The sequence below is a fragment of the Lagenorhynchus albirostris genome, chromosome 9 (assembly GCF_949774975.1).
Source record: "Lagenorhynchus albirostris chromosome 9, mLagAlb1.1, whole genome shotgun sequence".
In the NCBI taxonomy this organism is placed as follows: Eukaryota; Metazoa; Chordata; class Mammalia; order Artiodactyla; family Delphinidae; genus Lagenorhynchus; species Lagenorhynchus albirostris.
Genome location: NC_083103.1, coordinates 95085102 through 95098646, shown reverse-complemented (window position 1 = coordinate 95098646; position 13545 = coordinate 95085102). Strand labels below are relative to the sequence as shown.

The 13545-nt window shown below is 55.4% G+C and overlaps 1 protein-coding gene across 1 annotated transcript; it reads right to left on the bottom strand.

Annotated features, from left to right (window-relative positions):
* Window positions 1-540: 540 nt before the first annotated feature.
* On the bottom strand, window positions 541-11404 carry ABCG4 (ATP binding cassette subfamily G member 4). Its single transcript, XM_060157976.1, has 14 exons — window positions 11167-11404; window positions 6825-6942; window positions 6577-6709; window positions 6394-6444; window positions 6042-6187; window positions 4754-4877; window positions 4513-4627; window positions 4176-4318; window positions 2982-3080; window positions 2588-2756; window positions 2392-2492; window positions 1215-1373; window positions 925-1043; window positions 541-774 (listed from the first exon to the last, which is right to left on the bottom strand). The coding sequence occupies exons 1-14, from the start codon at window positions 11402-11404 to the stop codon at window positions 549-551; spliced, it is 1941 nt and encodes a 646-aa protein (XP_060013959.1). The 3' UTR covers window positions 541-548.
* Window positions 11405-13545: the final 2141 nt, after the last annotated feature.

The following is a 13545-nucleotide window of genomic DNA, read 5'->3' as shown; positions in this document are numbered from 1 at the left end:
GGAGAGGTGAGGAGGAGGAAGAGACTTCCAGAGTCCATCCCTGCTCCATTCCAACGTCCAAATGGGACATCCAGGGGACCCCACCAGGGCCCAGCCCTGGAACACCAACCTTATAACAGCCCAGTTTAGAAACACTGGTGTGGTGGGGACCCCCAGGGGGGCCACTTTGGTCAGTTGTCAGGGGGCCTGGAGAGCCTGGGGCTCCCAGACAGACAACAGAGGAGGGGAGTTGTGGGGGGCAGAAGGCGGGTGGCAGCCTCCCCGTGGTCTTTGCATGCAGATGTTGGAAAGAGGAGGGAGGAAGCTACAGACCTACAGATCGCATCAACTTGGGAAGACTCCTGGGCGTGGCGGGGAGGCCTGGCACCCCCAGCCCCAGGGCCACGGCTGGGAGCGCAGTCCAACAGCCAGCCTGTGGAGGATCTGAGAGAGGGGAGGACGGCTGCACCAGCAGCCAGGGCCCAAGTCTACAAGGTTAAAACAGTCCCAAAGGGCCGGGGCCGGGGGCTTCCTGCTGCAGGGGCTGGGGCGCAGGCCAGGGCAAAGCTCTATCTCTCTGACTTGACCCGGTAACGGAGCACAAGGTATGCCAGCAGCCGCAGGGCCAGAAAAAAGATGCCCAAGACCAGGAAGTCCATGTAGAGCTTGGCATCCTCCACATCCAGCGCTCGGAGGATGCTCTGTGGTTCCTGGAAAGGGCAGCGTTCCTCCAAGCAGGTCAGGTCTCCTCGCTCCATGCCATAGATGGTCAGAATCACACCCTCAAAGCCATACCTAGGCAAGCAAGGGCATCAGAGCGGGACACAGATTACAGGGACCCTGCTCCCTGGGCAAACTGCTAGAGCCCAGGTGCAATCTCTCACGCTTGGGGCGTGGCCTCCTACAGGGAGGAGCAGGGGCAGATGGTGAGGAAGGGGCACCGACCTGACATAGGAGAGGTAGGAGCTCCATTGCAGGTAAGTGGGGATGGTTTTGAAGCTGACAAAGAAACCGGAGAACAAGAGGACAGGGATGGCGGTAACTGGGCCCACAAATGTGGCCACCTGGAGGGGAGGGAAGGCGACCGGGCCGTCACAGGGGTGATCTGGACAGACCCAGGACTGGGGTGGCCCCCAGGTTTCCCATAGATCCATCCCATTCCTTAGGCCAGCCCCTGATTCCTTCCAGCAGACTCCGTCCCCCCTCTTGGGGGTCGCCACCCACCAGCCCCTCACCTGTAGGGAGTTGGAGGCAGCTCCGATCAGCAGCCCCAAAGACTGGGCCACCAAGGCCGTGGCGGTGGCCAGGGCTGAGAAGAGCAGGAAGCGGCTGGTCTCAGCTGGCTGGCCTGTCATCCAGTACACGATGCTGCAGTACACCACCGGGCACACCACCTGGGGAGTGCGCACAGGGCTGGGCAGAGGCCAAGACCCTCCACTCCCCCCAGGCAGAACCTCCAGGACAGCAATTGCTAGAGCATCCGTGCCTGCTCCGGCCTCTGCACTCCTGTTAACGCAGTTGCATGAACTTGACACATCCCCTTCCACCCCGGCTCTGAGAACCTCATTCATCCTCCAGTCTCACCTCTTCCATCAGGCCCGCTCGGACCCGTTCAGGCACGGCGACTTCTCTGAAGGTCCTTCCCATCTGGACCAGCATATTCCTTATATTGTTAACTAATTAACTGTATATATGAGAGGGTTTTGTTCCCCTGGATGCCATCAACTCCTGGAGGACAGGGACCGAGCCTACCACGTACAGTAGGGCAAGTTCTTCCCTGCACAAGGCGCCCAACCAAGAGGCAACCAGAGGTGGAGCTGAGCTCTTCTCACCCTAGCAGAGTGCAGCCTCCACCCTGAGGAAGGGACACGTTTTCTAACTTGCTTAAAGGTGCCCTACGGGTTATTGGTGGCCCTGGTGCTTGGAACAGGGTAGTGGAAGTACTTTACATGTATTAACTCATTTCCTTCTCATAAACAATCCCGAGGTAGATACTATCATCATTCCATTTTATAGATGAGACACTAAAGCAAAGAGTGATTAGGTGACTTGCCCAATGTCTCACAGCTAACGAGGAGCAGTACGGCTCCAGAGCCCACGCTATTCTCTACTGCCTCGAATAAGATTCACAGAGTCATTTGTAGGGCTGTTATTTTCATCATTTTCTGTTTGTCCTCTCTTATTCTCACCGGAACATAAGTTCCACAAGGTCAGGACTACTTCCATCATGTTTGTTGCTATATCCCTAGTGCCTGGCATGGAGCCTGGTGCATGGTGGGTGCTCACCACCTGTTGCTAAGTGAGAAGAAGTCAAGGAAAGGATGGCAGGTAACAAGGTTAAGGGAGGCAAGCAAGCAAGGATGGAAGGAGCAAGACAGGAGGGAGGCAGTGGCGGGGGAGGAAGAGGCTCACCTGGAAGGGCACATCGGCCATGGTCTTGGCCAGGTAATACGCTTTGAGGCTGTACCAGTAGTTGAGATGCTCCCTCATGAAGACGGCCATCTCTAAGGGGACTGAGGACACAGGCCGATTAGGCACAGCTGTCCAGCACCCTGGCCTTACCCCGTGCCTCCCACTCCCGTCCCACGCCCAGGGCAGCTCGGCTCACAGGTGAGCACAGTTGGCATCAGGGCGGCAAACATGAGGAAGAGCATGGAGAAGAAGAGGCAGCCCGTGTTGTTGAAGACCTTGCTGGCATCGTCACCGATGTGCAGGTAGAGGAGACCAATAAGCACGCCGATCACCACATGGGACATAAACCGCAGGTGGGTCAGGACCTGTGTGAGGGGTGATGACGAGGAGTGGGGATGGATCACAGGCTAGGGATGGGCAGGTCACACCTGGGTAGGAATGTGGGCGTGCCCTCACAAGCACAGGGACCCACGGGGGCATCAGGGGGAGCTGCTGGGGGAGGGGCCCCATCACCATGCCAGCTGCTGGGATCCTACACCCCACAAGGCCAGGCTTATGCCAGCCTCCCCTCCCCCAACCTGATGTCTCACCGTGTCCCTGAGGATGGACAGGAAGGTCCTCTTGAAGAGGATGCAGAACTGTGTGAGGGTGCTGGTGGCAAACGTGTGGCTTTCAATGGGATCCACTTCCTGGAGAGAGGACACTGGATCAGGTGAGCCTACCCTACCCGCCACCACGCACCCAGCTCAGCTGGTGGGAAAACCCCTGAGCCCGTCCCTGGGGCAAGGGTCCTCCAGAATTCTCCACCATTGAGTTGGGTACCTGGAAGCTGGCCTTAGCGGTGTGAATCAGAGTGGGATTCAGAGCGAGACACAAAGAGGGAGAAAAAACTTGGGAGGGAGGAGATAGAAAGGAGTTAAGGACACCCATGGGGGCTACTCATAGATCAGTCACTTCTCTTTATTTATTTTATTCATTTATTTATTTTTTTGGCCGCACTGCACAGCTTACTGGCCGACCAGGGATCGAACCCACACCCTCGGCAGTGAAATCACAGAGTCCTAACCACTGGACCACCAGGGAATTCCCCAGTCACTACTCTTTAATCCATTGAAAACATTTACCCTAAGGGTATAATACCTTTATGCCACCAGTTTCACAATATTATTAACAATGATAATAATGATGACAAACAAAAAATGATGATGACAACAGCAACAATAACCCTCCCAGTCTCCCAGTATCATTATTAACAATGATAATAATGATGACAAACAAAAAATGATGATGACAACAGCAACAATAACCCTCCCAGTCTCCCGGGTTATAGTGTCTCATTTAAGGAAAAGAGCTGGCACGGAATGAACACCAACTGTACCAGCTACGGTGCGAAGAGCTTTGTGTGATGATCTAATCAGTCCTCCCAATAACCCTGTGAAATAAGTATCATCACCTCCAAGTTAGTGATGATAGTAAACCACACTGGTCACGAGGCCAGAGACAGCTTCAGTCTTGCTTACCAGGTGGCACTAAGGACAACTTGCTACAGATGCTCAGTAAGAATTTGTTGAACAAATAAATGAATGAGAAAGTCGAAGCTCAGAGGGGTTAAGTAATGTGCCCAAAGTCACACAGCTAATAGCAGGTCTATTCCAAGTCCTGGGTTCTTTCTAAGTACCCAGTGGTTGTGATGCCTCTGGGGCATGTCCTCTTTGGCAGGGCCATGTCCAAGGCCCTCTCTCTCCTCCCCCACTCTGCACTCTGCCCTCTCCACCCCTACTCACCGGAGGGCAAGGGGGACAGGGGGCAGGGACCTCATTCTTCTCAGGGCTGCTCTTCTTCTCTGCCATGGCACAGAGCCCATTCTGCACAGCCCTGAACAGCAGGGGATTCAGGTCTCCGTACTCGCCAGAGGCCACCTCGATGACTGGGGGACACAGAGGGGTGTGCTCAGCTAAGATCTATCCTTGCTTCCCAAGGGCAAGCCAGCCCTTCCTAGGGTGTGCGCGGAAGGCAGGCGAGAGTGAGATCTCTGCCCCTGGGAGGCCCAAATGCATGATCTGAACCCCCAGGTTTGGCCCGCCACCATAACCCAGCCCCTACCAACAGGCCCCTACTCACTGAAGTCAGCTGGGTTGTGGTAGGTGGGGCAGTGCAGGCCGAGCCCCTTCAGATAGGGGATCAGGTTGGTGACCACGCCCTTGAAGATGCACTGACCCTGGCTCAGGATGTAGAGCTGAGGCAGAAAGAGAAGGACGAGGAAAACACCACGAGCGGGTCAGGCAGGTCCCACGGCACCTCTACGGACCCCTTCCCTCTCCCTATCGCAGGCCGGTCACCTTTGAGTCCTAGAGACCCTCACCTTGTCAAACATCTCAAAGAGCTTGGCACTGGGCTGGTGGATGGTGCAGATGATAGTACGGCCGCCCTGGGCCAGAGACTTCATGAGGGACACCACTTGGAAACAGGAAGCGCTGTCCAGACCACTGTCCAGAGAGAGGCCACCAGGGGGCAGGGTGAGGTGGGCAGAGACAAGGGAAGGGACTGTTTGGGTGGGGCAGCTGCTATGAGGGCGAGGGAGCTGGCAGGAAGGGGGTCACCCTGGCCATCGCTTTATCCCATCCACACTGTACGATTCAGGCATTTGGAGGTACCAAGAAGCCCAGAGTACTGTTAGGTGTAACAAGCTATTATTAAGCACCTGTTGAATGCCAGGCACTGGGATTACAAAGATGAATAAATAAGACATAGACTCTGGTTGGGAGGGAGAGAGAGAGAAATGCACAGATCATTTGAGGTAATGTGCACCATGCTGTAGAAACATGGGGTGAAGTGGGGGGGAGGATTCAGCTCTGTTGTACAAAGGTGTCGGAGGGGAGTCAGAAAAGGTTCCTGAGTGAGTCTGGCAGAAGAAAGAGCTAAGCCAGGTGAGGGAGGGAGGAAGGGCAGGTGCGGTGGTGAAGGGCATTCCAGGCAGAAGACACAGCATGTGCAAAGCTCAGAGGCATGAAACACATGGCTGGACTAAGAGAATTATAAGTGATTCAGTATTATTAGAGCATGAAATACAAGACAGTGTGAAGCAAGACGTGAGGCCAGAGAAATAGGTTCAGACCAGGACCTTGTAAGTCCTCTGACTTCATTCTGAGGGCAAATGGGAATCACTGCATATTTTTAAGCAGGGGAGTGAGTATTGCCAGACTTTTCTTTTAGAAAGTTCACTCTGGTTGCAGTTTGGAAGAAGGATGGGCTGGGAGAGACTGGAGATGAGGAGATAGGAGTCTATTGCAGAAATGCAGGCAAGAGTTGATGATGTCCTGAATTTAAGCACTGGCACTAAGAATGGGGGTGGGGCGAATCTGAGAGATGGAAAAAGAACGTAGAAAAAGCAGGACTTGGCGATTGATTGGCTGTGGGGGAGAGAAGGAGCAGGCGAGGCGACATCTGTCAAGGAGGACATCGGGATTTCTGCTAGGGTGAAGGATGGGGCTGCTATGGCAACAGGACTGGCAGGGGTGGAGCCCTTCTCTGGTCCCAGGAGGCTGCAAACACATGCTCTTGTCTCCAGCAGTGGAGCAGATGCAGCCTCTAGCCCTGGCTCTGGGCTGAGGGGAGGAGGCATCCTGGTGGGAGAGGAGCGGGAGAGATACCTGGTGGGCTCATCAAAGAACATGACAGGTGGGTTGTTGACCAGCTCCAGGGCGATGGCCAGGCGCTTCCTCTGCCCTCCGGAGAGTAGGGCTGTCCTCGTGTGGGAGCAGGACATCAGGCCCAGTGCTGTCAGGATCTCTGTCACCTGGCCCGGCCACCCACCCACCCCAGGTCAGCTTCAGAGTCTCTGCTTCCCCCAGCACCACCCCAATTTAAGTAAGCATCTCCCTGAAGCGTGATGTCCCAGCCTTGGCCGCCCCTCTCCTACCACCCAACTCGGGGGCCCCAGAACTCAGCAGCACTGAAAAGGGCAGCTGTCCCATCCCCCTCCCCCCACCCTCCCCCACTCACCAGCTCCTTCTTCACCTCCTGCTTCTCACTTAGCTTCAGGTTAGCAGAGACCTGGGGCCCAGAGAGAAGGCGGATCAGATATGTGTGGGAGGGGACACAGGCTTGACCCCTTAGCCAATGGGAAGGATGGGGACAGCAGATAAAGGGAGAACTAGGAGGAGGGGCTGGCCACCCTGCTCTCACCATCATGGCCTCCAACACTGTGAGGTGCGGCAGCAGCATGTCGTCCTGCATGATGTAACAGGACATCTTTCGGAAGGTCCTCAGTTCCCTCGGCCTCCCGTTGACCAGGATCTGCCCCTTCATTCCAGACTCCCTGAAGGAACGTTGGTTGGGGATGGGGCTCAGCGTCACTTCAGAACAACTTCTGTGCTCCCCAGGGGACCCCTCTGCCTGGTCCTGCCCCCACTCTACCCCAGCCTTGTCCTCACCTGTATCCTGCCAAGATGTTCATGAACGTGGACTTGCCAGCCCCTGAGGGGCCCATGATGCCAATCAGCTCCCGGCGGCAGAATTTACCTGATAGGCACTTAAGGAGAGTCTTATAACCTGCAGTGAGGGAGGGAGGAACTTTTGATCAGGGCTACAGTGAACAGAGACACCCCAAACTCTTAGGAGCCATGGCTGTCAGTGAAATAGGCAGTCCCTGCTCACTGTGAATTGGTTAGGATGGAGGAGAGACCCTCAGAGCCCCAACAATAACCTATACCCTCTCATCCCGTCCCCCTAGAAACGACCACCACTAATGTCAAAGTACCCAAGGTGACAATGTTCTTCTTTTTTTTTTTAATTAATTAATTTATTTATTTTGGGCTGCATTGGGTCTTTGTTGCTGCGCGCGGGCTTTCTGTAGTTGCGGCGAGCGGGGGGCTACTCTTCGTTGCGGTGCGCAGGCTTCTCATCGCGATGGCTTCTCTTGTAGCGGAGCACAAACTCTAGGTACGCGGGCTTCAGTAGTTGTGGCTCACGGGCTCTAGAGCGCAGGCTCAGTAGTTGTGGCGCACGGGCTTAGTTGCTCCGCGGCATGTGGGATCCTCCCGGACCAGGGCTTGAACCCTTGTCCCCTGCACTGGCAGCCGGATTCTTAACCATTGTGCCACCAGGGAAGCCCGGCAGTGCTCTTCTGAAGGTCGTGGGAAAACCTCCACATCTGACGGATGGGCGTGGAGAGGAGATCAAAGTTACAGTAGACTGTACTCTTCTGCAAACACAGTGGCCACTCGCTCATCCCCTCCAGGAAGGCTTTCCCAGCGATCCAGCCTGAGCTGGCTGGCTGTCCTCTGCACTCCCACAGCACTTCTCATATGTCAACACGTTTGTTACTTCATGTGCCTGCCCCTCATTCCCCTCCTCCAGCCTCTTAGTCAGTGAGCTCCTTGGGGGAAGGGTCTGTGTCTTTCTCATCTTTGTAACCTTAGCAGACTGGCTGGCACATACTAGATGCTCAGTAAGTGTTGGTTCTATGAGTGTGTGTTCTCAGAGCCTTGGCCTCATTCTAAAAAGCCTTCTTCGGGGTGCTCTCTCTGCCCACCAGGCTTGTCTCTGCAGACCCTAACATGGCCCAGTAAAGTCTCACCGTTCATTCACTCACTGGGAGGCAGCATATGCATTAAGAGAACCAGTTTGGAGTCGGGTGGATCTACGTTCAAATTCTGGCTCCACACTTACCAGCTGTGTGACCTTGGGCAAGTTGCTTAACCTCTCTGAGCTCCAGGTCCCTCATCTGTAAAATGAGGATGATAATACCTATCTCATAGGGTTGCTATAAGGATTCAATGAGATAATATATGTAAAGCATATGACACAGTGCTTGGCACATAGAGCCCATTAAAAACAAGTGACATTTTATAATCAATCCCATTTGGCAAGTGCTTATTGATATATACTACATTCCAAGCTCTGTACCAGACAGTGCACCAAAAGAATGAGGAAGACATAGTTCCTGCACTCAAGATGGTGATAGTCTAGGTTAAAAAGATGGACAAGAAACCATCTATGGATCTGAAGAAAGATAAAATAAGGGTTATAACAGAAGTACAAATCATGTGCAATGAGAATGCAGAAAATGGAACTGATGAGGGTGGAAGGGCAAGGGGAAAATCAGGAGTGGCTTCATGGAAGAGGTGGCATTTGAGCTAAGTCTTGAAGGATGAACAGCATTTCAAAACGGAAAAGGAAGGCAGAGGCTCTCCAGGCTTTGGGAGGAAAAGCTCTGCTATACAACAGCATATATGTAATACAATCCAGGGAACAAAGGGCAGAGACTCCATGGAGTCAACTGGTGAGACAAGTGGGTGGAGAGGAATGAAGCCAAGGAGGCTGGCCTTGCCTGCTGTGCTTGCAGACCTGCCTCAGTGAGGCGGAAACACCAATCCCCTACCAGGTACTTTGCTCACTACCACCCTCCTCCCACCCGTACGGAGCCCAATTCCCTCTCCATTCTACCTCCTTAGCAGAGGCAGTGAAGGGATGTGATCTTTCACCCTCCCTCCACAGAACCCAGCCGTCCCTCTGGACATATCCGGTCAGACAGGGGATCAGCTGCTGCCCACTCTGGGATCCTGATCACACCAAGTGCCCGTATGGTGCTTTCCAGTGTACAAAGCTCATTGCCTCAGTCACTGCTGTAGCAACATGGATGAGGCAACTGGGGCCCAGAGACATCCAGTGACTTACCCAAGGTCACACACACAGCAAGTTCTTTACTGGGAGAGGGGAAATCATGGATTCCGACCCTCTGCCTCATTCATCATCACCGTCAATTAGGAAGACGTGTGGTTGTGTGTGCCGGCGTATGCCTTTCAGAGCTACTCACAGGAGGCAATTTCTTTTGCAGGGGAAGAATTGACAGGGATGACCCTCCCTTCATTTAATCCCCACCAAGCACTCGATCGAACACTATTGCCGAATTCAAGTATCACCCTATGCTTGCCTTTCACAAAGCATTTTCACAGCTAACATCTCAGCTGAGCCGCACAACAAGCCTGTGTGGTGGGTATTCTTATCATCCCTGTTTACAGATGAGGAAAGTAAGGCCAAGAGAGGGTAAGCAGCCTGCCCAAAGTCACACAGCTTACAAGTGGCTAGGAACCCATGTCTTGGGACTCCTGCTGGACCACAACTGCTCAGCATGGGAGGGGCCTGCCGTGCCTTCAGGATGGAGACCCACCACAGTTCTAGGTCTGCCTCAGTCAGTAACTCTCTTCACAATTTTATGAAGTCAATCCTTCAGGGCCTCCATTTCCTCATCTATAAAATAAGGATAGTATATCTCCTCCCAAGGACATAATAAGGTTACTATGAATAATAAGTAAGATAATTAATAATAATTAATAGAAAAGGGTTTTAAAAATCAAGAAATGTCCTTTGTAATTAGGAGAGGTGAGTGACAAATCCTTACGTGGGAAAGACAGAAATCTCCCTCTCTCCACGCCCCTTGCTCTTTTTCCTCTCTGCCTACCTCTGATTGCCTTCTGTCCTCCAGAGAAGGGGACAGGGATTCAAGTGAAAAGAGAAGGCAGAAAGGGGAGGACAGAGGGCAGAGAAAGGGGCAAGGGATGGACAAGACGGCAAAATGGCCAGTAAAGCAGAATGGGGCTGGCAAGGACAAAGCAGGGAAGGACCTGGTCAGGGGTGCCCATTTGTTGTGGCTGGTGGCTTGAAGCAAGAGAGCTGGCCCATCTAGACACATTTCTTTTGTATCTTCATTTCTCCTTAAAACTGTGAGGGCTAGGAAAATAACAACTACCTCCTCATTGGGCCGAGAGGCTGCTTAGGGTTAAGGTGCTGAGCACGGAGCCCGGATACCTCAGTTTCCAGTGGTTCAAGCCCTGTGACCTTTTGGTCCCTCATGGGAGTGAGGGTAGGGAGTGCAGAGAGAGCTCAGGCTCAGCCCTGCTCTGGAGCACCCCAAACATTTCTTAAACCTCAGAGAACAATGTCCCAGCTCCACCTCTGATCCACACCTGGGCTCTGGAGAAAACCCCAGCTTCCCTATTCCCAGCTCAACCTGCCCAGGGCAGGGAGGGTGGGGTGGGGGGCAAAAGCTGCAAGGGATGCAGGAGATGCTTAGGGTTCAAAGGAACTCAGAGCCCCAGCCAGACCTTACCCCACTGTCCTAATGGGAGAAACAAGGAGGAGATGGGAATGCTTAACAGGGAAGTTAAGAGAGAGAAAGGAACGCTGCATGGAGAGTTGGAAAACCTGGCTTCTGGTCCCAAGTCTGCCACTTATTAGCTGTGTGACATTGGTCAAGTTACTCAACTTCTCTGGGCCTCAGTTTCCTTATTACTAATACATGGATGTCATCTATCCTGTCAAGCCTTCACCTTCCATGTCTCGGAGGACTTTGGCAAGAACGAAGTAAGAAGACAGGAATGAGAACATCTTTTAAAATTAGCAGAGCTCTGTAGGTCCAAGGATTTTTGCTAACCACTGAGGACAACCCCTGCAGCACAGCCCCTACTTTCTCATATCAGCCCTCAGAGGCAGGAGCTCTACCTGAAACAACGAAGGAAAACTCCTCATGGACCAGAGGTGATAGTGTCAACTTGGAAGAGGAAATAACCAATTGAACCTAGTGTCCCATGGTGCTTACAGGTGTAGGGGGAGTGCAGACCCCCGGCACCTCAGCTGTGTGCACAGTGAATGAGGTGCATAGATTTTAGTGGACCCGCTCCTGCCGGATTTGCAGATGAGGGGACATCCAGGCCTCATGCTCCCAAAGGGGCAACTCATGGGGGCTCACAACTCCCCATCAGGCTGCTCCCTTACCCCGTTTGCGCCAGCAGGGTCCCTCCCTCACGGAATAGGACAGCTCCACAAACTCGATATCCACGGCTGAGCGCTTGGGTAGGTGGGAGAAGCGCTGGGCTTCGGTGATGTGGTTCTCCACCTTCTTCAGGTGTGTGGTCAGCATAGGGGGCTCCGCCCCATCCTCCAGAGCCACGGCCATGGCCACAGCCCCAGGTCCTAGTCCACAGCCCACGGCCTCCAGCGCCTTCTCCGCCATCACGCCGCCGCCGGCCTGCAGGGAGAGGGCCTGCTCAGTTTGGGGCAGACCCCGATCCCTGGCTCAGAGCTCCTTTGCTTTCTAATGTGCCCTCGCCCCCACTCCCCACCTCCTTCTCAGAGTAGACCAGCTACTGGGAGCAGCCCACATCCCACCGCCAGAGCATCTGCCCTCCCCCAACCACCACTCCCCGCGCAGCAACGATCAGTCCCGACCTCTCCTCGGTCCCGGGCAGCCCCAGCCCTAGCCTGGCCCCAGCTCGGCCCCTCGAAGCCCGCACCCGCTCCCTCCTCCCCACGGAGGCTCTAATCTCCTTACCCCGCAGGCCAGCAGCCCCAGGGGACTGGATGGGGGGTGGGTGGGAAGGGGCGGCTGGCGGAGACTGCAGGCTAGGAGGTCAGGGTAGCAGGGTGAGCACAGGGTGGACCAGGAGAAGGCGGAGGAAGAGGAGGCTCTGGGCCTCCCGCTGCGTTCCCTCCCCATCCCTGGGCGAGACGCCCTCGCTAGCGCCTCCCGCCTGCGCCCCTCGGTCCGCGCGCCCTGGGCTCTCCCCAGAGATGGGCGCACCACCGGGACTCAAAATCCCCACTGCCAACTAAGCCCCCCATGGCGGGCTCATCCCCCTCCCATCTTCCGCAAGCCTGGTCACCTTGAGGTGCCCCCGGGCCGGTGCGGAGCCGAGATGCTTAGCGCTGCCGCGGGCGGAGGATGGAGACTCCAGGCCCTCTTACCTGCCTTCGGCTGCGGCACCAGCGTCCCGGCTCCCGGTCCCGGCGGCCGGGCCGGGCCGGGGCCGGGCCGGGGCGGGCGACAGGGGAGGGCTCGGGCCTCAGGTCTGAAGAGAGATGACAGGGTTGGGGAGGGGCGACAGGGGCGCGCTCCTACTCAGCTTGGCCGCGCACACCTGGTTCCCTGAGCCCGATCCTCGGTGCCTTGTCCTCCCGAACCCGCCGGGCGACTGCGCTCTCCTCCAAGCTGCTGCTCGCCCTTCCCGCTGTTCTTAAAGAGCCCGCGCCGCCCCGCAGCCCGCGGGGGGCGAGGACGGCGAAGGGGAGCGACGCGTCGGCGACGTGGGGTGCCGCAGCGAGTGCAGTTGTGGACCCGGGACTGGGGAATTGGTAGCGAAGGGCCGACTTGGTGGCACTGAGGAAGGGAGAGCTGAAGTCACTCAGTGGGGACACGTCCCTGGATTACAGACTATACAACGGTGGTGGCGGAGGGGGAGGGGAATTGGGGGTGCAGATCCGTCACTCTCAAGGGATTGTGGAGCTGTCAGCCTGTCTGCACCACCACCACCACCCCCATTAATTTCCCTCAGTTCTGGCCCTTGAGCTCAGGCATCCCCTGGGAATCCCCAAACTAGATAAAAATGCTTTGAAAGCAAGAATCGTGGGACATCCTCCCTCCCCCTACCCCTCCCCCGCCTACCCTTTCCCTCTCTAAGGGCGAGGAGACTAGTTAAAAAGAGACAGAGCGTGGCTGCTTTGGGAGAGCTTGCAGGTAGCTCCAAGGTTAAACTGGTACCCAGAGCTCAGCCTGCTCCAACTGTAGAAATGTTTATGCTCCCAGGCAAATTCAGGCCTTTAAGACAGGCATTGCCTGATGCTGGGGGCACATGTGTGCCAGGGCGTGCACAGGGCTCACAGAACACTGTCTTTGGCGTCTTCTCACATACGTGTGCATTCTCTCCCTCACCCGACAAGCCTTCAAAAGTGCCCAGAGCACTCTCGGGGTTTTCCCCTGCTCCGCGCCTTCCTCAGGCAACTCCTCTTGGCCCCCGCCCGCCCCCGCCCCAGTCTTCAAGGGGTAAGTAGGTTAACCAGCAGAGACACGTGACCTGAGCTTTTAAATTCCCACCTGTCCCACAGCAGAGACGGATGGGAGGGGAGGCTGCTGGTACTGCTGCTGTGGCTGGGCTTCTCCTTGCTGCAGCAGACGAGAGGTTACTAGCAGTCAAACCTCTCGCCCGCTGGTCCCCCCCCTGCCAGCCTCTCTGAAGCCTGGAGGCTGGCGGCCCCTGCAGGACGTCTCCAGGCCCCACCCTGTGACTTAGAGTTTCATACAGCCCTCTCTACCTTCCCCTGACCCCATGCGCCACATCACCACTGTTCCTCAGGAACCCCCATTCTCCAAGTTAACCC